Source organism: Gymnoscopelus microlampas (assembly GCF_963454915.1).
Source record: "Gymnoscopelus microlampas genome assembly, chromosome: 19".
Classification (NCBI taxonomy): Eukaryota; Metazoa; Chordata; class Actinopteri; order Myctophiformes; family Myctophidae; genus Gymnoscopelus; species Gymnoscopelus microlampas.
The window spans coordinates 1,217,765-1,242,349 of NC_139956.1; the positions used below are offsets into that span (position 1 = coordinate 1,217,765).

Consider the following 24,585-nt stretch of genomic DNA (forward strand, 5'->3'; position numbering starts at 1 on the left):
GCAGATCTACAAGCTCGTAGCGCGGCACTCGGTGCCGCGCTACGAGCTTGTAGATCTGCTATTTTTGAATAGCCCAAAGTGTAAAATAATGCTTATTTAGCTCAAATCTAAAAATGACTTAATGGATTAAAAAGTTTAAAATATGTGAAATGACATTTTATAGGTTAAAATACAGTGATTTTCAACATCCTACCATTGGAGTAAATATAGATTTTTCCATTATCAATAAAACTATGTTATTCATGTTTAAATGTTGTAGATCAGTGGTTCACACACTGTTTAGTTCCAGACCTAAAAGAGACATGTGTCTCCACGGGATCCAAAGTAGTGAAAATAGCAGATCTACAAGCTCACAACGTGTGTGACGCAATGTGAGCTGACAATGTGACGCGTTGTGAGCTTGTAGATCTGCTATTTTCACTGCTTCATACACACTTTTTTATTCTTCCTCATTTTTTATGGAGTTTCTTTTTTTAAATAAAATAAAAAAAAGTTAGCATTTATTTTTTTACTTTTAAAAAAACATTTGAAATAAAACAATAAAAAATAAAAGTATACGGAAAAAACACATCTTTACTAATGACCCATAAAGATGGATCCATGACCCCCCCCAACGCTATGGAAACCAAACCATATTGATTCTGTAAAAAAATAAACATCTGTTCCTGATTATTATAATATCACTTTATGGTCCTCACTAACTGTCTGTCCTCACACCCTGTCTGTCTGTCCTCACACCCTGTCTGTCTGTCTGTCTGTCTGTCTGTCTGTCTGTCCTCACACCCTGTCTGTCTGTCCTCACACAGAGACACAGAGCCAGTCCAAACATAGAACCCAGGGTAGAGAGGTTCAGTGAATGTGGTCTGGAAGGTGTACAGGTGTCTCAGTGTCTCAGAGGAAGACTGATAGAAGGACAGAGTCCCAGCAGAACAGTCTAGATACACTGATACTCTGTGGACACTGTCCTCACTGTCCTCACTGTCCTCACTGTCCTCACTGTGCTCACTGTGCTCCCCCCGACGGTCTACAACCACTGATACTCTGTCGTCAGAGGGACGGACAGGAAGGACAGTTCTCCTCCTATTGTGTCTGACAGTGTAACTGTTACCACAGAGACCATCACTACAGTCCAGACTCCAGGACTTGTCATTCCGTCCAAGCCTACAGTCCTCACCGTGTCCTTTCCTGTTGATCCCTCTGTAAGTCACTGCTATAATAACCGCTCCCCTCCACTCTACCTCCCAGTAACAGCGTCCAGTCAGACCCTCTGTACACAGAACCTGTGGTATAATTATGTTCGGTCCTGCATCAAACCTGTCAGGATGATCAGGACACTGAACCTTATTAAACGGGACATGTGTCACCTCTCTGTTGTTCTCAGACAGAGAGAGGAGTCTGTTTGCTGTGTTTGTGTCCAGAGTGAGACGATGGAAATCTGATGAGAAAATAATACAGTAAACATTAAAAACATCATTCACTGAGTCACTCACACACACACACACACACACACACACACACACACACACACACACACACACACACACACACACACACACACACACACACACACACACACACACACACACACACACACACACACACACACACACACACACACACACACACAGCGATGTGAGCTTGTAGATCAGCTATATTACTTGGTGCACGACACCGGCGCACAACAAAGTGTATATCAGGCATAACTCTATCTCTAATCCCTAAACCTAACATCTAAATGTCTAATCCTAATCTCAATCTGTTTCTACTTGTAAACGTGTCTCTATAAATATGTTTTAATGATAAAACATCATTTTCTCCAGGAAAATGGTTCCTCACAAAGTCTATTTATCATATTCTACTATTACTACCACACACACACACACACACACACACACACACACACACACACACACACACACACACACACACACACACACACACACACACACACACACACACACACACACACACACACACACACACACACACACACACACACACACACACACCTATTCTGGGGTGAACATTCTGTGAAAATAGCAGATCAACAAGCTCACAAGGCGTCACATTGTAACACCTTGTGAACTTGTTGATTTTGGGGGAAGAGGAAAAACAGAGGGGTCCTAGTATACTGTAGAACCCTGAGGAACTCCAGTCAGTGACGTGGGTTTAAGTGTTTAAAATACAAAATAAAAATAATTACAATGTTTATAATTAATATAAATAATCATGTTTTATTCATTAAAATCAGTTCCAGATTGCAGCTTTAATTAAACACTTGAACCCTAGAGTCTAGATTCTGTAATAATAATAATAATGTTAAAATAGCAGATCTACAAGCTCACAACATGTCACAATACAACACATTGTGAGTTTGTAGATGTGCTATTTTCAGCTAACCTGTTTGGTGTAGAGGGAAAAAGGAGCGGGTCAAGGATAGAGCCCTGGGGGACCCCGACAGACAGACAGACAGACAGACAGACAGACAGACAGACAGACAGACAGACAGGCTTACAGACAGACAGACAGACAGACAGACAGACAGACAGACAGACAGACAGACAGACAGGCTTACAGACAGGCTTACAGACAGACAGACAGACAGACAGGCAGGCAGACAGACAGACAGACAGACAGACAGACAGACAGACAGACAGACAGACAGACAGACAGACAGGCACAGACAGACAGACAGGCAGGCAGACAGACAGACAGACAGACAGACAGACAGACAGACAGACAGACAGACAGACAGACAGACAGACACTCACATCTTGTAAGGAGTAGAGGTTTAATCCAGTGTTCTCCTCCATGATTCACACTGTAGGAAGTAGAACAACAATGAATCAATGTCTGACTGTCTAACACAACGTTAATAAACAACTGACGTTTTATTGTATTTAAAGTCCTTGATCTGTCAATTGTATATTTTTATTTGGCGTATGATTCATGAATTTATTTTCTCTCTATCAAACGATATCAAGACAAAATCAAACTCCGGATTTGGAAAGCAGGCACTGGAGCACGCACAGAAAGCGCATGAATAAGCTGTGTTCTGCGGCCAAATACATCTAATTTTAGGGGTCCTTGACATGACAAGGACCCACACACGCTGGTGGGGTCCCCACCCCCCACCAGCCCCCCAAAGTTATCCCCACCTGTCAGCTGGAACAATTACCTAACATCGTTGTTTTACTGTGCGTCATTATGCACGAGAGCAGAGAGACAGAGAGAGAGAGAGAGAGAGAGAGAGAGAGAGAGAGAGAGAGGGGAGAGAGACAGAGAGAGAGAGACAGAGAGACAGAGCAAGAGAGAGAGAGAGAGAGAGACGGAAAAAAAAGACACATGCTGGTCGGGGTTCACTGTTCCGACGGGGGTCCGGTCCACCAATAAGTCAGACGACCCAAGGGACCCCCGGGGTTCTTGACGCGTGGGCCGACCCGTAGCCCGCGGGCGCACGGGTCATTATTTCAAATGCAATTAACGTGGGTGCGGGCGGAGCGGGTCTGTCTGTCTGTCTTTATTTATTTGAATGTCCCTTGTGTTGTGACATTCAAATAAATGAACTGTTGGTGCATGACTGCATGTCAGAAACTGTTTAAATCAGGACTCATCTAAATTAATCACTGATTCTTTTTGAATGAAAGTGTCTCATGTAACGCAGACCCACACAGACTGGTGTCAAATGCTCACCATGCGTGCCAACTTGGATAGGCTGGCTGGCCCAAGATGAAAACGTGCATGAGAACGCACAATGCCACTGACAGACAGTAGGCTGCAACAATGCAAATATTAAACTATAATGTAGAAGTCGTCTTGTAATGAAGCCTTGCTTTCCGATGAGCCAACAGGTCAGACAAGAAAAAAAAACATATCGCTGACCATGATGAAACAATATTACTTATTATTATTAACCTGTGATATCCAGTCATTTGGGGATAAACGACATTGAAGGGGTAAATGTAGGTCTGATAAAGATGTACAGTGCATGTTCAAATCAACAATCATTACATTATGAAACGCAGAAATGCAGACATGGAGTCGGGAGCGCATTTCTGACCAGCAGCAGGTCAAGAACACTCATTTGTTAAATTCGGCACAAACCGTCATAAAACCGTCATAAAACCGTCATAAAACCCGATTATTTAATTTAGTTTAGTATTTTGTACAGCTGCAGATCAGGGCGGCTGCTCTGAGCTCCCACATTCAGCACCATGGAGAGCGCATGCAGAACGCAATAACTAGTGATGCACGGGTCAGGTTTTTTCATAGCCCGCCCCTCCCTCCCCGCCACAGAACCCAACCAGCCCCAACCCATCCCGCAAAACAATATATAAATCAACCACTCGCCCTGCGACCCATGGTGAAAAAAAATGTGATAATCATCATCATAATAGCTCAGATTTATATATTTGTTCTCTTTAAATAGCCTAAACTATGTCTCTCTGAGAAATATATAAAATATACAAAATAAGCTATTAAGTATTCTTAAACAATCTACTAATTCAATTATCTAGCATTAGGAATTTAAACACCAAGATAGAACATGAATAGGCCTATTAAGCATGCGATTCTGCAACTGCAAATCATGAAGGTTAGAAAATAATCTTCAAGCATAAACCCCAAGTCAGGGTTTCCACAAGGCACTTTTTGGGCCGGTCATCTTGACCGACAGGATCATATTTTACCAAAGAACACATTTATCGGTCATAGTATAATTAACGTCACATGCGTGTTTGCAGATAGGTGCACCACTGCACCCGACTGATCATCATTACACCTCATTACATTAGCGCTGTGCTTCTTTCCACTTTATCACAGATGCAATATCTGTCCCTGTTTTTATACTTAACCAGTGATGTTGCTAGGTTTTCAATGTAATGGGTCCCGGGACCCACAGGTGGTCATTCAAATGGGTCCCAGAAAAATGTTATGGGTCCCCAATAAAATGTTTTTTTTTTCTTTCTCTTGTTCTCTTTGATCTCCAAGGGTTATAACTTATAGCTGCATTCATGTATGTTCAAATTATCTGAACATTAACCAAAATGTGGCAATTGTTTAACTATTTGTAAAAGAAAGTGTGTGTGTGAGTGCATTATATCCTAATGCAGTGGTTCTCAACCTTTCCAGGCTGCGACCCCCCAAAATAATCATATTTGAACTAGGGACCCCCCAAAATAATCATATCTGAACTGGGGACCCCCAAAAATAATCATATTTGAACTGAGCCCCCCAACCTGACAAGCACTTGGAATCAGGGGTTGTGGCATTACGTTTGGTTTGACTCGGTTCCACAGATAAATATTGTGAGGCGTTGTGAGCTTGTAGATCTGCTATTTTCAAAATGTTTCCCTCTTTCTTATATTATTTGCGAATTTGGCCAATATTTGACCAGTTTGTATAGTCTATAGTTTGTTGATTACTTTTGATGCAGTAATGGTCTTTTTTCTTTTCTTTCTTAAAGGAGGAGTTCACCCCAAAAAATATTTATTTTCTTTCAATTGCACACCCCATGAAGCCTTGAATACATGGATTTATTTTGTTTTTTTGTCGCATTCCTAAGCCAATCATTTGATGCCCGTGTGTATTTCCGGTAAAAGACACAAATAATCTACTTTGTGTCTCCTACCTGATACATTAGCCGGTAGGAGACAGGAATTAAATTATTAGCTAGGAATGCGACAAAAACACAAATAAATACATGGATTCAAGGCTTCATGGGGTGTGCAATTGATAGAAAATAAGTCATTTTTTGGGTGAACTACTCCTTTAAGGCATTAAAATGGTCTTAAAAGTCCTTGTAGATCTGCTATTTCTGGCAGCCAAGACGCGTCCCTGTTTATCCCGGGTAGTAACGCTAGTACCAAAGCCCCCCACCCCCCATCCCGCACGAAAAAGTAAACATTATCTGATTCATTACGTCTGGAATAACACACGTCTTCTCAGAGGATGTTTAGAGACACACGGGCGTCTACCTCGCGTATCGATATAAAATATCCATTCACAGTTTTCACTGATTTTACATCAGAGTAAAGAGCTTATTTAATGAATCACACAGTGGATATATTGTCAACACAAATGCGTGCTGCTTTGATGCGACACACACATAGCGTGTAACCACAGCCAAACTCCTGCTAATTTGCATGGCATTGTAAACAGCTGTGCCTCTTAAACCCACTTAGAGTTTCTAACTTGTGGTCACAGTCAGTGGCTCTCATTTATCAACGCGGTGCAGACCAAATAATGGGCGTACGGCGAGATCACCGCAACTTTCAGCATTTATCAATATATCCTGACGTTGGTTTCAGCCTACGGTACGCTGAGATCTCACGTCTGGTCGATAGCAGTTGTTGACGTTGGCTGCGCCCGTTTATTCCATTCTAGACCTGCGGAGCAGCATTGTCTGACTGTCTGACAGGCATCTGGACACATAATCCACTCCAAAATGTATATCTACACTAATAAATAATCCCTATGAAAATATAACATTTTATAAACTAATTTAAACAAACTGCTTTAACAGTCATTCAGATAATAGCAGATCTACAAGCTCACAAGCATCACGCGTTGTGAGCTTGTAGCTGCTATTTTCAAAATATACGAGCTCTTTGCGAGAGTATTTTCCAGACTCCCGACCATCTTTTCATGGACAGTGAGGTCTACAAACTTACAGTAGCTTGTCCTATGGTATGGAGTTTTGTCATAGAGAGTTATGTAGGCTACAAAATGGCTGGGTTAAGGATATAAACCTGACGCTCCAATATTTTATTAACGTGGCGACACGGGATCACTGCAGCCCGTCTCACAGGGAATAGCCTACATGACGGCTGCACTGCTCGGTATGGGGTAAATAAATATACAAACGTATTCCATTTATGGCGATGTGATTGGTATCATAATATGTCATTCATGTAGGCTACAACGTGACAAAGATTGTACCGTAACGGATTACATGAATACACAGTTGGGTGTGAGAGTGTGTGTGTGTGTGTGTGTGTGTGTGTGTGTGTGCGTGCGTGCGTGCGTGCGTGCGTGTGTGTGCGAGAGAGAGGTGTGTGCGTGTGTGTGTGTGACTTGACAGGCAGCGAGGCGAGCCGGCTTTCCATGCTTTGTTTGGTCGTATTCTGGTTCTTCATGTTGTAACATCAGGGCGTTTCGAGAATATTTAAGGGCGTGTTATTTAAATGAAGCTCGTTTTCAGACGTGAGATTTTTCAAGGCTCCGACCCAATGACCCCCTAGGATTGGCTGTATAGGATTTGTTGATAAATATGACTTGGTGTAAAGCCACATTTATGGAAAAATATAAGCTGTGTTTTACGCTCCGTTGATAAATGAGGGCCTACGTGTGGTACTTTTAGATGGATCTTACTGTAACAGAAATATCTATCCACCGTTCCAGCCAGGACTGTTGATAGCAGCCACAGAGCATGGATCACAGACGATATATTATAACTATGATCACAGAGACACAGACGGAGCCAGCTAGCCAATAGGGTCTGAACATTAGCCAAAATAGCTGTTGCCAGATCTTGCGAAAGAAACAAGCAACCAGCCAGGTCTATACAAAGAAGCCCAAAATAAGCAAATAGGGCAGGTCAGTCAAACTTTATTGTTGTTAATAACTAGTGCCAAGGACCCCGCGACGGGGACATGAATGCGTCCTTTCTCAATAATGTGCGTCAGCCACGCAGGACGCAGGCCTATGAGCATCTCTGGTTAACTAAATAATATCTTTCTACTCTATCATGCAGAGGTGTCACTTGCCATAAAAAGAACTGAATAAAGTGGCCGTGAGTGAACTGCTTGTGTGGGTTGACCCGCGGGACCTGTGGGTAACGGGTCAGCCATCACTAGCAAGAACTCTTTCCATCCATAGAAAAATTGTTCCACTTCCCCTTTCCCCTGATTTTCTACATTGTAAATTAAATAGAAAACTAGAAAATATATGTTTATTATTGGACATTTGCTGGAAACAATTAATATGTTTTTGTTATAAGACAATTCCTCTCCGCACTTTTTTTTGTAAATAAAGCGAGTCATGACACCCCGGGCCCTCACCATGGAAATAGAGGTTTGGTTTGTGTATTTTATATGTCCATGGACCCATGGCGTTAACCCATTCACTGCCAAGGACGACTTTTATGACTTTTTGTGTTTTTTGGTGTTTCCACTAGATGGCGCTCTTCGCTAACACATGAGTGACCATTTCATCCCCAGATGCACACAGAACCAGGAGATCACATGATCTCATTTACTGCTCCATTCACTTCCTGGTTAACGTATTTGGGGAATCGCCTGTATCTCTCCTTATATGTATTTTTGACGAGACATATTTTTAACGGCCTACAACAAGAGAACGGGGTCGCGATGACATTCTTTTTTTCGTGGAAGCACAGTGAAACCCTCAGTGATTAGCAACCATCAGGGGATCGATGTTTGATATTTATGTTTGATAATGTGAAAAAAATTACAATTTATGTGAACACATGTTAAAGGAGTAGTTCACCCAAAAAATTACTTATTTTCCATCAATTACACACCCCATGAAGCCTTGAATTGAATGAAGGTTTTTGTCACATTCCTTAGCCAATAATTTAATGACCGGCGAAGTAAATGTTTGAGTGAACAACTCCTTCAACCACATTAACACTGCCGTCCCTATGGTAATAATTAAAAACTAAAATAAAAAACAATGTATTTTCTTTTAAATCCTGGAAATTGCGAAAATAGCAGATCTACAAGGTCACAACGCAGCACATTATGACACGTTGTGAGCCTTAACTACTTTCACAGTTTTTCGTACAGCCACCAGGCTCCAAATCAGCACCGATCATCAATCAGTTGGGCCGAAGACACACCTCCAACCAGAAGACACACCTCCAACCAGAAGACACACCTCCAACCAGAAGACAAAACCTCAACCTGAAGACACACCTAGCTACCCGACTAGTTGGGTCTATTTGGGTCTTATCAGTGAGCTCAGGCGAGCGAGTCGATGTTCCAAACGTTGCTATGTCCGATTCTGTCTTGACAGACCTTTCTATGCAGGACACTTTGATCGATCTGGATGCGTTGGTTTAATTAAAGCTCTGGAAATGACGTGAACGAGTTTTCAGAGGTGGTGACCGGCTTCATAGGAACAATGGTGGGTGGTGTAGAACCTAAAGTGAAGGTAAGGGCTTTTCCAAACCAGAAACCATGGATTTTCAAGTCCATCCATGCTGCTCTGAAGGTGCACACTGAAACGTATTTACTTTTTTATCAATGTTATAATCGTATTCCTGCCGAAAGAGTGTGAGGAAAGCAGCCTCATCCCAAATATTGGTAAGACAAAGGAGATGATCATGGACTTCTGTACACAGAGACAAAGGTCTCACACGCCTCTCTGATCAACGGAGAGCCAGTGAGGAGAGTGGACAGCTTCAAGTACCTCAGCATGCACATCACGCTGACCTTGAGTATGCACACATAGGCTGCAGCAAAGAAAGTGAGGCCTGTACCACGTGAGTGAGCTGAAAACATTCAAGGTGTCTCAAAAGATCCAAACATCGTTCTACCTCACCTCACTTAGAGAACAATGTTTCCAGTGAAAGCAACAAAAGTAAAAAGAAAGTCAACACAAAGAACAGTATTTTTGGGCAGGATCTCCTTGTTGGTCAGTAGTTATGCACTGATGACACCAGCTGGAGCACTCATCCAATGTCATGTTGACTGTGCATGCACCTCATGGTACTCTGGAACCTCAAAGGCATTAAAAGCTAAACTTCAGACATAAAAACAAACTGATCAGGTTACTACTAAATCTCACATATAGGACTCACCAAACCCCTGCTCATTATGCTAGGGTGGGATGGCTCAGGGTAGAGGACAGAGTAGAGCAACTTGCAAGATACTCAAGGGACCAATGCCCACGTACCTGTCTGACTACTTCAAATGATTGAGTAACGCCCACGGGCACAACACCAGAGGGAAATCCACTGATCTCATTCCCCCCAGATTAGGCACATCTGGCTCCCCGTAGCAGCTCGCATTCAGTTTAAAACCCTGGTGCTAGCCTATAGGGCAGTGAAAGGAACAGCTCCTTCTTACCTCCGGGTTTTGGTCAATGCCCACACCCCTGCCCGACCACTCCGGTCTGCCACCTCGGGGCGACTGACTCCCTCGCCACTCAACGGTCCTTCTGGTCGATCGACACGGTCACGACTTTTTTCTGTTCTGGCCCCACAGTGGTGGAATGAACTTCCCACTGATGTCAGGAGAGCAGAGTCACTGCCCATCTTTCGCCGCAGGCTGAAAACCCACCTCTTCAGGAAACACTATCCTTCCTCTTTGCCTGGCCTACTTGTTGTTAACTAGTTGTACGAACTCTTGTTTTATTTTTGTATTGTTTTATTGGATCTTGTTTAGTCGATACACTTATTTGTTTTAGCTCGTGCTCATTTGATTTTGCCATTTTTGTCTCATCTGTTTAAGAAAGTAGGTAGCTGATAAATTGCACTTTTACCTTAGCGCTAGGTATACTCTTGGTTGCTTGTTTTTGCAGGAAATGTACTTAAAACTTCTGGTGATTAGTAGTTTTCGTTCCCTACCTATGTTGAATACACTTATTGTAAGTCGCTTTGGATAAAAGCGTCTGCTAAATGAATGTAATGTAAATGTAATGTAGGCACAAACATGGGTATGAATTAATTGTACTATTATGCCACCAAAATGTGGAATGCCCTACCAACAGCCATCAAAAAGTGTGACTCCCTACCATAGCTGAGTGGTTAGTGAGCCCGCCTAGGGAGCCAGAGGCCCTGGTTGCCCCAGGTTCGATTCCAGGCCACGCCAGCATATGTGTCGATGAAATGAAATTTGTCCCTGAGCAAGACTCTTAACCCCTAATTGCTCACAGGTTCTCATTGGAAACAAGACCGCAAGGACTTTCATGAACGACCTGTTAAAAGGAATTATCCTTATCCTTATCCTTCAAAACCGCCATAATAGAGCACCCGTCTGCAATTTGCAACTGAAACTAGACTTCTTCTAGCTTGCCAAAAAATAAATACCCCCCACTGTTTATCTGTAAGTATACTTTTACTGCTCCTTATTGATGATCTCTTGCATAGTATTGTAAGTTATTATCTATCTTGATGAATTGAATACACGGGATCACAATGGGAACAAGCCCTCAGGGCTTTTTGTGATATCCTTTTAACAATATTGTATAACTGTACCTCTGTACTTTTTGCAAACTGTTAATAAGGTATCCAGTCAATCAATTAAGCAGGTGGCATGACCATATGGTATGGACAGAGCTCATGATTATGATTGCTGTGAGAGGTATGAAGTCAGCTGAACCACAGGGAGCTCTCTACCGTCTCTGCAGGACATTTATGAGAGCAGGTGCTTGAGCAGGACAACAAGGATTTAGGATTATGAAGGACAAACATCATCAAACTGTTTGTGATGATGTGAAACAACTGTAGCCTTACAGCCAAAGGCTTAAGGCTTAGAGAGTGTTTTTTTCCTGGCAGCTGTCAGAGCACTAAATGAGGACACAGACAAAAACTGAAACGTAGGAACAAAAAATAACTTAATGGAACAGACCAGTGACTCTCATTATATGTATATAAATGCCTTCTTTTCCATATTTGATTGAACACTGCCACAATTGGATAGATAATTAATCTTCACATTATACCTGCACATGTTGCACTACTAAAATAAAAGCTAATGTACCTGTCTATAACAAGAGCCTGACCCTAACTCTGTTTACATTACATCCAGTAATATATCATTACATGTACATTTTTGTATATTTTGTATTATTATTGTTTATACGTCTTTGTTAGCACAACTTTGCGGAACAAGTCCCATCAACTCATCAAATCCCATGCTAGTACTTGTATAAATTATTGACAAATAAAATCCTCTTGATTCGCTGGCCCACTTTCCCAACCAATGAAACCATTCTAAGGGAAACACTGCACAAACAAACATGGACACAGTCCAGTTCTACTCACCTGAGAGTCTCTAGTCCAAAATGTGGACTCTTGACTACATCAGAGAGTTGTGTCAGCCTGGTTGGTTGGTTGAAGTTCAGGTCTAGCTGTTTCAGATGGGAGGGGTTGAAGGTCAGAGCTGAAGCCAGAGAAGAACAGCCTTCCTCTGTGACCTCACAGCCTGACAAGCTGCAGAGAAATACATATTTAAAAACTGCTATTGATGTTCAAGTAGAGATCCACACAGAGAGAAAACACATTATTTACCTCAGGATCTGCAGTATACAATGTGGACTCTTCAATCCAGTAGAAATCACGTTCAGTCCTGAATCGTGCAGGCTGTTAAAACTGAGGTCCAGTTGCTTCAAACGGACAAGATTAGAGCTGAGAGCTGAAGCCAGAACTTCACATCCTGTCTGTGTGATGTTACAGCCAGCAAGTCTGTAATTACAGATTCAATATATTGATGGACTGTCTGTGTTTTTGAAAGGATCCCTGGCTAATAAGCCTTATGTGCCTTAAAGGCAGACTACGTAGCTTTTCAGATCTGTGTGTGTACACACACACACTCCCCCCTCCCCTCTCTGACAGGTCTCAGAGTGATTGCTGTCTTTGATGCATTCATTGATTAGAGAGAGCACTAACAGTTTTTACACTTTTATCGCCCAATCAATCAACTCAGTTCAAAACCCCTTTGAAGTTCAAAGGGATCAATTAAGAACTCCGCTTGAGCACTTCACATTCCAGGAGGACAGCAATGCCCGGCTTTCATTCATGGTGGAAAATAGTGCTCTGTGCTGGCTGATAAATACAATTAATTAATTAATTCATAATTTACGATATCGACTCCATCGGTACATAACAAATAGCGCTGAGACGGCTCTCGTGGACCCCGCTTGCCTTACGGCTCGAACGGCGGTGGCTCTCGTTGCTCAAGTCCACTAGCGCCTCCGAACTGTTTTTCAAATTACAAGTTTGTCAAATGACATCATCAACTTGAGTAAAAGATGAACCGTTTCTAAAATAAATACAATATTTAAGGTGTTTTAAGTGTTAGTTACAGAAGGAAGTTATAATGTATTAAGGCATATAAGGCTTATTAGCTAGCGTCCTTTTAAGTAGGCATCCAAGGACTGGAAATAGTAGGCAGCCAGGAATAATATGATCTAAGTCATCTTTTTTAATTATTCAACAAGCACCAAACAGACAGGAAACTGCAATAGGATTTTAGGACCCATTACCAACAGACAAATGAAGACATTACTAACGGATGGTTTTAACAGATTATAACAGATTATTTTGAGGTTCTTGTTGTACCTTATAATTACAGGACCATCGGTCAAGTAAATGGTCTGTTTTTTTCTAAATATACTGTATACATAATAAATATATGTATAGCATAAGAGAAGCTGGGACACAATGGTCTTAATGTGACACATTTTGAATTTACATTTGAAATTAATATCAATGTAAATAATATTCCAAACTAGAAGATGATGATCTAACTAAGCTTTCAACCTATAATGTGATCAGAGGTGATTAAGTTTTAAATGTTGCATGTCAGCTTGGCTGTACATAGTTACTGTACCTTATTACTAGTCAGTGTGGATTAACATGATATAAACCTTATACACAGTCTTCAAATGAAGATTCAACACAGTTGCATTGTGTATATATAATTATGATCACATTAATAATAAAACAATTGTTGAGAAATTATTGCAAATTGTCTGACCTTAGAGTTTCCAGTCTACAAAGTGGACTCTTCAGTACAGCAGAGATCAGCTCCAGTACTGATGATTCTTGCAGGTTGCTGTAACTCAGGTCCAGTTCTTTTATGTGGGAAGGATTAGAGCCGAGAGCTGAAGCCAGAAGTTTGAATCCTGTCTGAGTGATTTCACAGCCAACAAGTCTGTAATAACAGATTACATATAAGATAAGAGTTGATCAAAACATATTACACAAAGTTAACTGCCAAGAAAAATAATCAAACTATATTTCTCTAGACATTTACATAACTTGTCAAGCTCAGGTGCTCGGGTAGCACAGTGGTAATGTGCCTGCCCACCACTGTGGTGTATCCGGCTTTGTCAAGCGTCTATACGAACACAATTGGCCCGTGTTCAGGGGGAGGGAAGCCGGGCGGGGAGGGTAATAATTGTCACTGCACATAATCCTATGGGCTGGGGGCGGAGCCTGTCAGCAGGGAGTGTTGGGTGGGAGGAGTTAAAAATTGGTTGGAGAGGAGTCAGGACTGAGACTGCATTGATAGATATGGTGGACAGAGCTATGGAAGTCTGAAAATCTGTTAGAATTGTGAAAAAAAAAACTTAACTCATAGGAAACAGACAAGAGACAGTTTTCAACATTTCAGAGTAATGGACTGTTTTACTCTGAAACTCTTACAGACACAACAGTGATCATAATTGATCAGACTGCTGGTGCTGGTGGGCTGGGAACCAGCAGACCTTCTAGTCTGTGTTTACACCAGTTTGACAGTCAAATGATTACATAACTGGATGTGATCATTCCCTAGCAGCCATGATGGATCACATACTGTAGTCACTGTACCTTATCATTATTCTAGTCAGTGTGGGTTACCATGATGTCAACCTTATTCACACTCTTCAAATAAAGTTTCACCACAGTATGATGTTATAATCACATAATAAATGATAAAACAGTCCTGGGCCGCTGGCGTAGCAGTCCCTAGGCTCCAAAATAGCCTGACAAATCCTTCAAATCCTGAAAAAAAAGCCTTTGCTGCGTGTCACTCCCCATCTCTCTTTCCCCATTTCCTGTCTACCTACTGTACTATACGTCATTGGTTCTCAAATTGGGGTTCTCAAATTGGGGTGTCCCCCCCCCCCCCCCCCAGGGGTCGTTGGCGGGGGGGGGGGGGGGGGGGGGGGTACCAGGGGGTAGCAGATCTAAATAGCAGATCTACAAGCTCATAGCGTGGCACTGAGTGCCGCGCTATGATCTTGTAGATCTGCTATTTTTGAAACATCCTTGGCACAAAATATTTTTTAAATGGGGGGTCTGCAGCCAAATACATACAATATCATTTTGAGGGTCCTTGACATGAAAATGTTTTAGAACCGCAATAAATAAAGTCATGAAAAGCACCAAAAATATATAAAAAACAATATTAAAATAATAATAAATTGTAAAATTTAACAATAATGGTGGTAAATTAATCTGACCTTAGAATCTGCAGTCTACAATGTGGACTCTTCAGTCCAGCAGTGAGAATCTCCATGAATGGATCCTTCAGTTCGCTCCCACTGAGGTCCAGTTCTGTTAGATGTGAAGGATTAGAGCTGAGAGCTGAAGACACAACTTCCCAGTGTGTCTGTTGGAGGACCTCACAGCCAGCAAGTCTGTAAAGATGAAATGTAAAATCAGAGATGATCAAACACATTATTCCACATTTACTGTCAATTAAGTTAAATAAGAGATTTTCTATCTAGTAAGAAATGTTGCACATATGGTAAGGTAGAGCGCCACCATGTGGTCAGGTGACCCTGTTCTGGGCTGAACATTCAACCGAAATAGCAGATCTACAAGCTCATAGCACATCGCAACACAGAACATTGTGAGCTTACATAAACATATCATAAACTACATATTTTGAAAAAAGAATATAAATAAAGACTGTTCTCCTTCATGCTTCCCAGAGGATGACCTCTACTGATTTTAGTGACCAAATAGTATTTCCTGTAGCGCCACCATTAGGTCAAAACGTTCACTGTCACACAACATGTCTGAATGTACTGGTCAGAAACTTGTTGATCACATTCATTCTCCCCACAGGATTAAACCTACTGCTTTTACTGACCCCATGACCTCTACTCTAGCGCCACCTTTTGGCCAAAATGTTCACTTGCAAACATGATGTGTGAAAATCTAATGTGAGGATTGTCATGAAACTTGACAATCCTACCGACTGAGTGACCACACAATGTTTCATCTAGCGCCACCCTTTGGCCAAAAAGCACTATGTAGCATGTTGTTTAGAATGTTAGTTCTGTATTACCTGACTAACTACTAGGTTACAAAGTGAGTGACTCTCACAGCCACTATACTAGAAGGAGAGACAATGATCTGGTAAAACCCACTTATTAAACAAACATGAGAACATTCTCATTCTACTACTCTGTCACCATAATGTGAATGCCCTGACACCATCCATTAAACAATGTGGATCACTGGCTTCTTTCAAAAAAAGCCTGAAAAAACATCTATCAGGAGACCACAAGGGGAGGTTAATGTATAAAACATCTATCAGGAGACCACAAGGGGAGGTTAATGTATAAAACATCTATCAGGAGACCACAAGGGGAGGTTAATGTATAAAACATCTATCAGGAGACCACAAGGGGAGGTTAATGTATAAAACATCTATCAGGAGACCACAAAGGGAGGTTAATGTATAAAACATCTATCAGGAGACCACAAAGGGAGGTTATTGCAATGCAAAAGGAGGTGTCATTCACTGCCCGACATTTTCCTTTTTCTCCTTTGTACATACAGTAATAGTGTTTTGTATTTGTTGATGATATGTATTATCATGTTATGTTTATGCTATGTTGATGAATTGAATACATAGGACCACAATGCAAACAGGTCCTCAGGACTTTTTTCTGTTACCCTTTGAGCCTAAATGTCTGACTGTACCTCATGCTGTTTACATTTCTGTCTGATAAAGTATTCAATCAATAAATACATATTATAAGTAAAATTAAAGCTGTTGCTTTTGGTTAAAATACAGTGAGAATACAGTAATTTACTTTATTTTTCCATTTTAGAGAGCTGGGTTATAAAGCCTGATCTATTGGTTACAGGGCATTAATGAGCACCTCACAACTGTGAGCTTGTAGATCAGCTACCTGACATGAGTTACTTATTTTACTATATTTTCCTTTTTAGCTGAAATAGTGAGACTGCTGGTCCAGGTGGGTGTAAAGGGCTTTTAGACTAATAATAATTTAAGTAAATGTATATACAGTATGATGGATAATATGTATTGTCTGTTTGTTTGTTAATGATTTGTGGGTAGAACACATACATACAGTGTATGCATAAGGTTTAAACATCACGTGAATACAGAGAAAGCCATTTCACCTTGGACACACACACAAGCTGTGCCCATGAACTGTATACTGCCGAGAACTGTCTGGCCAAGGCGTCGCTTGCCCATGAAAGTTGTGTCTATCCAACCATGAGAAACGGTCTTGTTGTGGATTCCTGACGCCTGCTATCAAGCTTTGCCCCGACCTGTCGGATTTGGGTCAGAAGATTTCCGGAAGCTGCATACTGAGATTTGCCTGGAACTATGGAAAGATAGTTTTGAAGCCGAGGTCAAACCTGCCCCCCTCCTCCTTGTGATAACGGACTCTAAACAAAGACTTTAATATATTAGGAGATCTGCCTATTTGAAGCCAGTTGTGCTTATTCATTCAAGAACGAAGGAACCATTTGTTCCATTTCACGCCTCTGTCATAACTGTTCTGTGCAAACTTAATAACTGTAATTAATAACTGTAATTAATAACTTATTTGTAATAATAATACCCTATTTGAACAGTCGTTGTCGTCTCATTCATTGAAACATACTTTTTATAGCGATCACCTTTTTACAAATTATACTTTGACAGGGTCCGGGTTTCAGTGATAGCTTGGGCTCATTATTGCATAATATTGCCATAATTATTCTAAGTTATCACAGTATATTATATAGAACATTTTAAAAAGCCGATCTACAAGCTCACAGTGCGTCATGAGCTTGTAGATCGGCTATTTTCGAATAGCTGAAGAATAAAATGTTAAAAGTGTTTAACCATCCCTTATTTAGCTGGTGACCTCCTGGAACTGGACCGGGGAGCGATGACAGGATTCTTGGGTGGGGGGACAGGTTTTTCGAAAGTGGGCCCCCCCCATGCCCCATAAACGTGCGCAAAGCGCGCGTGCATGAGGCGCGTCCGCCCGCACGCACACGATTTTTTTTCAGTTTTAATTTGGTTATTTATTAATTTCTTATATTTTTTTCAGGTTTTTCTCGGTTTTTGAATTAAATTATTATTTTTTGACCTCAAAACATTAAGTCGTCTTCAAAATAGTCAATGCATTTTTCCCATTGACATTTCCAAAAATATTTACATCAATTATTTTAAGCCTAGAATCAAGCCATCCAGGGTCCTGGTGAATCATGACCATAAAACGTTTGATTCTGTGAAAAAAAACTTTTTTGAAAACGGCAAAACAAAGGGTATTTATTAAATATAGTATATCATATAATCTATATATACATTTCTAAACCCAAAACCCCAAAAAAAAACCTGCCACTGTGTGGGACTAAACACAAAAACAACATATCAATGTCACTAACAAGACACGCCACAACGTGCAGAATTACTACGCGCAGTCTGTAGGCCACTTCATACTGCTCAGCACACATCTGCCCCCTCGCAGCATAATTAATTGCGGCCAACACAAACTCACAACATTACAGTCGGCCATGTTGTTCCTTAGCGTCATCGCCGACCACCGCCCAACGAGACCCAAGTGAGGTCAGACAACAAACTCCATATTTGGGCATAGCTCCATTGGGAACATCTCCTATTATGGCTTTATATATTATAGAGACCAACAAACACAAAGCCCCGCGCAGCGGCTAGGGGGGAGGGGCGCGCAGCGCCCCGACCCTCTAGTTAAATATAAAATAAAATAAAAATCACAGAAAAAAAAAGTTTTATGGTCATGATTCACCAGGAACCTGGATGGCTTGATTCTAGGCTTAAATTAATTGATATAAATATTTTTGGAAATGTCAATGGGAAAAATGCATTCAGTATTTTGAAGTGGAACCAGAAAATGGCCGCCACTGCTATGCCCTATAGGGCTGAGATCTACAGCTCACAGAGATCTACAAGTTCACAGAGCCTGTAGATCTGCTATTTTCAAAAGGTTTTTATACATTTGAAAACTTGAAATGGGACATTCTGCATAATGAGTACTTTTACTTTTGATACGAGTCCATTTTATACTTTTGCACTTTTACTCAGGCACGGCGGCCATGTCTGCACATTAAACATTCTGTACTCACAATAGATGTCCCTCCAACGTCCAAACATCTCCTAAATTCATCATTTCTAGTTGAAAACATGCTATTTTCTCATTATAAATCCACACGATGTTTACTTTGCTCCCCGTCACCCGTGAGTTGTAACTTCTAGTGTTGCCATTTATTCTGTGAGAGCAATAAGCAACCGGTCTATGAATATTTTATGTTTATGAATTGAATACCAAGGACCTCAATGGAAACAAGAACGCAAGGACTTTTCTGGACGGACCTTTTAGACAAAGTGTTTTAACTGTACTTTCTGCCAATAAAATATTCAATCAATCAATAAATACTGTAAGCGCTTTTTTCATAGATTTTACCTGGCAACCCCCCCCCCTCCCCCTCTCTCTCTCTCTCTCTCTCTCTCTCTCTGATGCGCACACACACACACACAGTCACACAGACACGTTGCGGCGCACGCAGCACGCATACACAGTGATTATGGGTGCGTTCAGCGCACTGGCCAATGCAAACTAATAGGCGAGTGTGCTCCGGTGAGCAATTTCCGAACGCACCCCTTGATTACTAGCTAGCTCAGCTGTGTTGACTCTGTTCACATGACTACTAACCGAGCCTTTCTGCTGTTCCTCACAGCTGGGATCAGTCTCTGTCGCCCCTCCTCTGATGTGTTGTATGTGTCAAGGTACAACTCATCCACAACCTCCTCTGACATCTGCAGCATGAAGGCCAGAGCTGAACACTGGGTTGGAGACAGTTCTGTCTTTGATCTGTCCTCTGACTTCATGTATTGTTGGATCTCCTGATGTACTGAGTGGTCCTTCATCTCCATCAAACAGTGGAAGATGTTGATACATCTGTCAGGAGAGTGTACAGTTATGCCAAATAAGTCAGTGTTTTTCATCTCCTTCAGGTTGTTGATGGCTCTCTGGATGCTCTCTGGACTGTTCTCTGTCTGACCCAGCAGGCCTCCTAACAGACTCTGGTTGGACTCCAGAGAGAGACCATGAAGGAAGCGCACAAAGAGGTCCAGGTGACCATTCTCACTTTTGAGGGCTTTTCCCATGACTCTGTACAGGAATTTCTCCAGGGTCATATCTTCTTCTCCTCTTCCTCCTCCTCCCAGGAATGTCTTCAGTACCTTCATGTTCTTCTGTGTGAAACAGTGGAACAGGTAGACTGCAGCCAGGAACTCCTGGATGCTCAGATGAACAAAGCAGTAGACCTTTTTCTGGAAGAGCACACTCTCTCCTGTGAAGATCTCTGTGCAAACTCCTGGGTACAGCGAGGCTTCTTTCACATCAAGATCACACTCTTCCAGGTCTTCTTGGTAGAAAATGATGCTACCTTTCTCCAGATGTTCAAACGCCAGCCTGCCCAGCTTCAGAAAAAACACACCGTCAGTCTCCATGAGCTGCTGTTGATTCACCTCATGTGTCTCATCAAACTTCAGCTTATTCCTCTTTGTATGAACCATAATAAAGTAGCAGTACATCTCAGTCATGGTCTTGGGCAGCTGTCCTTTCTCGTCTCTCCTCAAAATGTCACGGAGAACGGTGGCAGTCATCAAACAGAAGACTGGGATTTCACACATGATGTGGAGGTTCTTTGATGTCTTCAAGTGTGAGATGATTCTGCTGGCCAGCTCACCATCACTGAATCTCTTCCTGAAGTACTCCTCCTTCATGGCATCAGTGAACCCTTTCACCTCCATCAACATATTAACAAACTGAGAAGGGATCTGTTTGGCTGCAGCAGGGCGGGTGGTTATCCAGATGTGAGCACAGCGAAGCAGTTTACCATTCATGATGTTTACTAGAAGCTCTTCCAGTGGGACGGGTCGGGAAAAGTCATCAGAGCAGTCATGGTTAGACTTAGGCTTGGTCTCAAAGTGCAGCGGAATGACGCTTTCGTCTAAACCATCAAATACAAACAGAAGTTTGAAGGGGCTGTTGTCATAATTTGGGTTTCCTGACTTCTGCAGCTTGGTGAAGATGTAATTAAGAGCTTCCTCTGAGATGCATTTGGCTGCGTCGATGCATTCGTGAATTAGCTGTGCCAAACTGAAGCTTCGTCCCTGCAGCAAATTTAGGTGGCGGAATTGGAACACAAATGTGAGGTGAGGATGTTGATGTTTTTTCTTTGCCCAGTCAGAGACAAACTTGTGTACGAGAAAGGTTTTGCCAACTCCTGCAATACCAATGGACATCACTGTTCTGATGCGTTTGTTTTTTCCAGAAGGGTGTTTAAAGATGTCACTGAGTTGGATCTCCTGCCCTGCTGTCTTCATCATCATTTCACTCTGCGGGATCTCCTGCCATGCTTTCTTCCTCTCCATCTGTCTGACCTCATGCTCACAGCTGATCTCTGTGTCGTCCACATATATGATGCTGACATGTGTGTAGCAATCTTCAAAATCCTTCCGATCTGTCCGTTGGACTGACCCTTCAGGTAAACATGTGAACGGCTCTTCAACATTCATTTGGAGCTGGTTTTGGTAGAAAGTAATAAGCTTTGCATCCTCTTGTGTTTTCACCAGAAAATCTGTAATAATGAAACATGTAACACTTGAATCTAAATGTGAAATCTCTAATTATGTTGCTGATGAAAAGGCATAATAAAAGCCTATTGTGCCTAATGTACTCCTTTTTTAATAGTGTGAATAACTAAAGAAAACTTTAACCGTTCATATTGAACACATCAAGCCCTGGAAAGCCTATATATGTTATGCCTTTAAAACTGGGAAAGCATTTATGTCATGTTAGATGTTGCTATGTATATAGCAACATAATTTAAAAAAGTGGTGTTTTTAATAAGTCATTTTCAGAAAACCTAGGTTAGGATTTAGAAGGCTTTTTTAAAAATCACCTCACATCAGGTCTAAACGGGTAAAAGGACATGTATGCGCTTTTCAATCAATATGGTGTTAATGTTATTGAAAATGTATTGTTTTAAATGACTGCCATGAAAACTATTTGAATGGGAGTTGACAGTAAGTAACTCTTGTAGATCTAATCCTAAATTAAAGTAACTGTAGTAGATCTAAACCTAAATTAAAGTAACTGTAGTAGATCTAAACCTAAATTGAAGTAACTGTAGTAGATCTAAACCTAAATGAAAAGTCTCTATTTAGACAACACTCACCTGAGACAGATGATGATGCAGCTGCTCTTTCAGGTTGTGTTGGATGAGAAGGCTGAGCATCCCTGCTGTGAAATGTAAAAAGATTGTCATACTAACTCTATATACATCTACCACTACTATATAAATAATATTAACACACACACACACACACACACACACACACACACACACACACACACACACACACACACACACACACACACACACACACACACACACACACACACACACACACACACACAATATAAATACTATATATAAATATACCAATACTATATAAATACTATATGGCCTTATAGCACCACACATCTGTCAGTAAATTAATTAACTTATTCAAAGATAAAGTAACTTGATTATCCATTAGAATTCAATGTAAATGTGTCTTTTGGCACTCTGGCATACAATAGTATGCAGTATACAGATAATGAACAAAGTGAACATGAATGTATTAGAGAAGACATGTTTTTGTCTCTTGAAGATCACCTCACTTAGAGCTCATGTTATGTTTACACCACAACAATAAAAATATACAAACTACTGTATCTCTTATAAATGAAGAGAATACATGATAATGATTCATACTAACAATGAAAGCATTACGGCCTGAAAATGTACGTTTTTATCTCTTCTACTAATGCAATGTTTGGACTAAAAATGAATTGAAATGAAAATGACTTACATATCATTGAGAAGTAACTTCTCCTCTTCCTCTAGACCTTTGTAGAAAATGTCATTGGCTTTGCTGGAGTTCAGGAATGTATAGAGTTCCCTCATCTTCTCCTGAGTGGTGGACTTAGACCTCACATTATTGCGACCGTAGGTCGCATTTACTATAGAAACCTGCTCCAGGTGTCCGTGCGTCCCTCCGTCACACACGTCCCGTCCCTCCGTCACACACGTCCCGTCACTCCGTCACACACGTCCCGTCACACTTTTGCCCTGCTCATATCTCCGCACCCGTTGCCCCGATCCATGCCAGATTTTGCACACACACTCCTTACCTGCCAAACTACACCCTCCAAGGACCCCCGGAGCTCCAGGGACCCCCAGCTGCCTTGGGGACCCCCAAGTGTAAAAAATGAGCACATGTGGACAAATTACCAAATGACCACCCCAACGGGGCTGCTCACGGGGCATTCCCGGGGACCACCCACTCCTGGTGCTCCAGAACGGATGCAAAAGTGGTGGCGCCCCCAGTGGAGGACCCCCTGCCACTGCAGCTCACATAAAATGCCGTAACTCGGGCTAGGAGCGTCCGGGAGAGCCGCGGCCGGTACCTATTCGTCCGCCAAGGCAACGCGGACACCCCACCCCTAATTTCTCACATGGCCCTCTTCTAGCGCCACCTTCAGGCCGCTTTTCACAACACATTTTTGCCCACTACTCCTACAGTTTTGCCCCTAAAAACACGCAAATTGCTACACACTACACAGTATGTCTACACTCATGTCATCAACATGCCTGCCACCACATTTCTTAGACCACCAAACAAAACTATACATTGCCCACACAACTAGGAACCAATCGCCGTTACAGCCCTCTTCTGTATACATGTGACCTACGGTCGCTTATCTCCCGATTAGGGAGTCTTACTGGTTGTAGACCTCTTTGGTGATGACATCCTCCTCAAGGAGTAGATCCAGGATGGGATCCACTGCAGTCACATTCTTAATCAGGAAACGCCGGTGTTGGTCGACAAAGTGTTTCTCTGAAGCTAAGAGGAATGAACATTTTGTTGTTGGTGATGTTTTCTTTCTTTCATAATGTTCTTATGACACTGTATAATTATAGTTTAAAGCACTAAGAAATACACATTTAATAACAATAATCACACACAATATGAAGGCTTTGACTTTTACAGGGGCCAGTTTCGAATTGCAGCCACCTGTAAGTGCTCTTTTAGAGCGGTTTTGAAGGAGAGAAGGGATTTACACTCCTTTACTACTATTGGTAGGGTGATCCACATTTTTGTGGCATAGCAAGAGAACAAATTGAACCAAATCTGGGTTGAACGTGATTAGTGGAGCTCCCTCTGGTGTTGTGATTGTGGACTTCATTGATGTTTATGAAGTAGTTTGACAGGTACATGGTGTATCTGTGGTGTAGAGTATGTTGTAGACCAGGCCCATTGCATTGCTATGATTCGTCTACCTGTGTACTGCTGAGTTCATCGGACCAGTCCAGTCTCTCCAGTCCATGATTAAAGGCCTCACTAGAGTAGGTTTTAAGGGATCTAGATACGACGGTTTTGTGACAGCCGGCCGTAGGTTTTAGTTTTTTACAGGTACAAAAGATCATGTAATGATCACTTAGTCTGCATACAATAACCCCACTCTTGGAGATTTTGGACCGGTCCGATGTTAGAATGA

General features: G+C 41.7%; 1 protein-coding gene across 3 annotated transcripts; it reads right to left on the bottom strand.

The window, feature by feature from the left end:
- Positions 1-77: 77 nt before the first annotated feature.
- Positions 78-23,779, bottom strand: LOC311034805 (NACHT, LRR and PYD domains-containing protein 12-like). 3 transcript variants are annotated; one of them, XM_084042816.1, is made up of 10 exons: positions 22,896-23,779; positions 22,217-22,281; positions 19,684-21,616; positions 15,196-15,372; positions 13,725-13,901; positions 12,257-12,430; positions 12,011-12,178; positions 2,772-2,821; positions 1,035-1,435; positions 78-974 (listed from the first exon to the last, which is right to left on the bottom strand). In XM_084042816.1, the coding sequence occupies exons 1-10, from the start codon at positions 22,988-22,990 to the stop codon at positions 681-683; spliced, it is 3,534 nt and encodes a 1,177-aa protein (XP_083898942.1). In that variant the 5' UTR covers positions 22,991-23,779; the 3' UTR covers positions 78-680. The 3 variants fall into 3 exon arrangements, with proteins under 3 accessions (XP_083898942.1, XP_083898941.1, XP_083898940.1); XM_084042815.1 differs by having other exon boundaries at positions 78-1,435; positions 22,217-22,278; XM_084042814.1 differs by having other exon boundaries at positions 78-1,435.
- Positions 23,780-24,585: the final 806 nt, after the last annotated feature.

Bases quoted from the DNA above. Each gene is read 5' to 3' on its own strand.
- LOC311034805 (XM_084042814.1), bottom strand. From the start codon at position 22,990: ATGAGGGAACTCTATACATTCCTGAACTCCAGCAAAGCCAATGACATT. The intron at 22,282-22,895 runs GTAAGTCATTTT...TACATTTCACAG, and splicing joins AAGTTACTTCTCAATGATAT to CAGGGATGCTCAGCCTTCTC. The intron at 15,373-19,683 runs GTTAGTAGTCAT...TCATCTTTACAG, and splicing joins AGGAACAGCAGAAAGGCTCG to ACTTGCTGGCTGTGAGGTCC.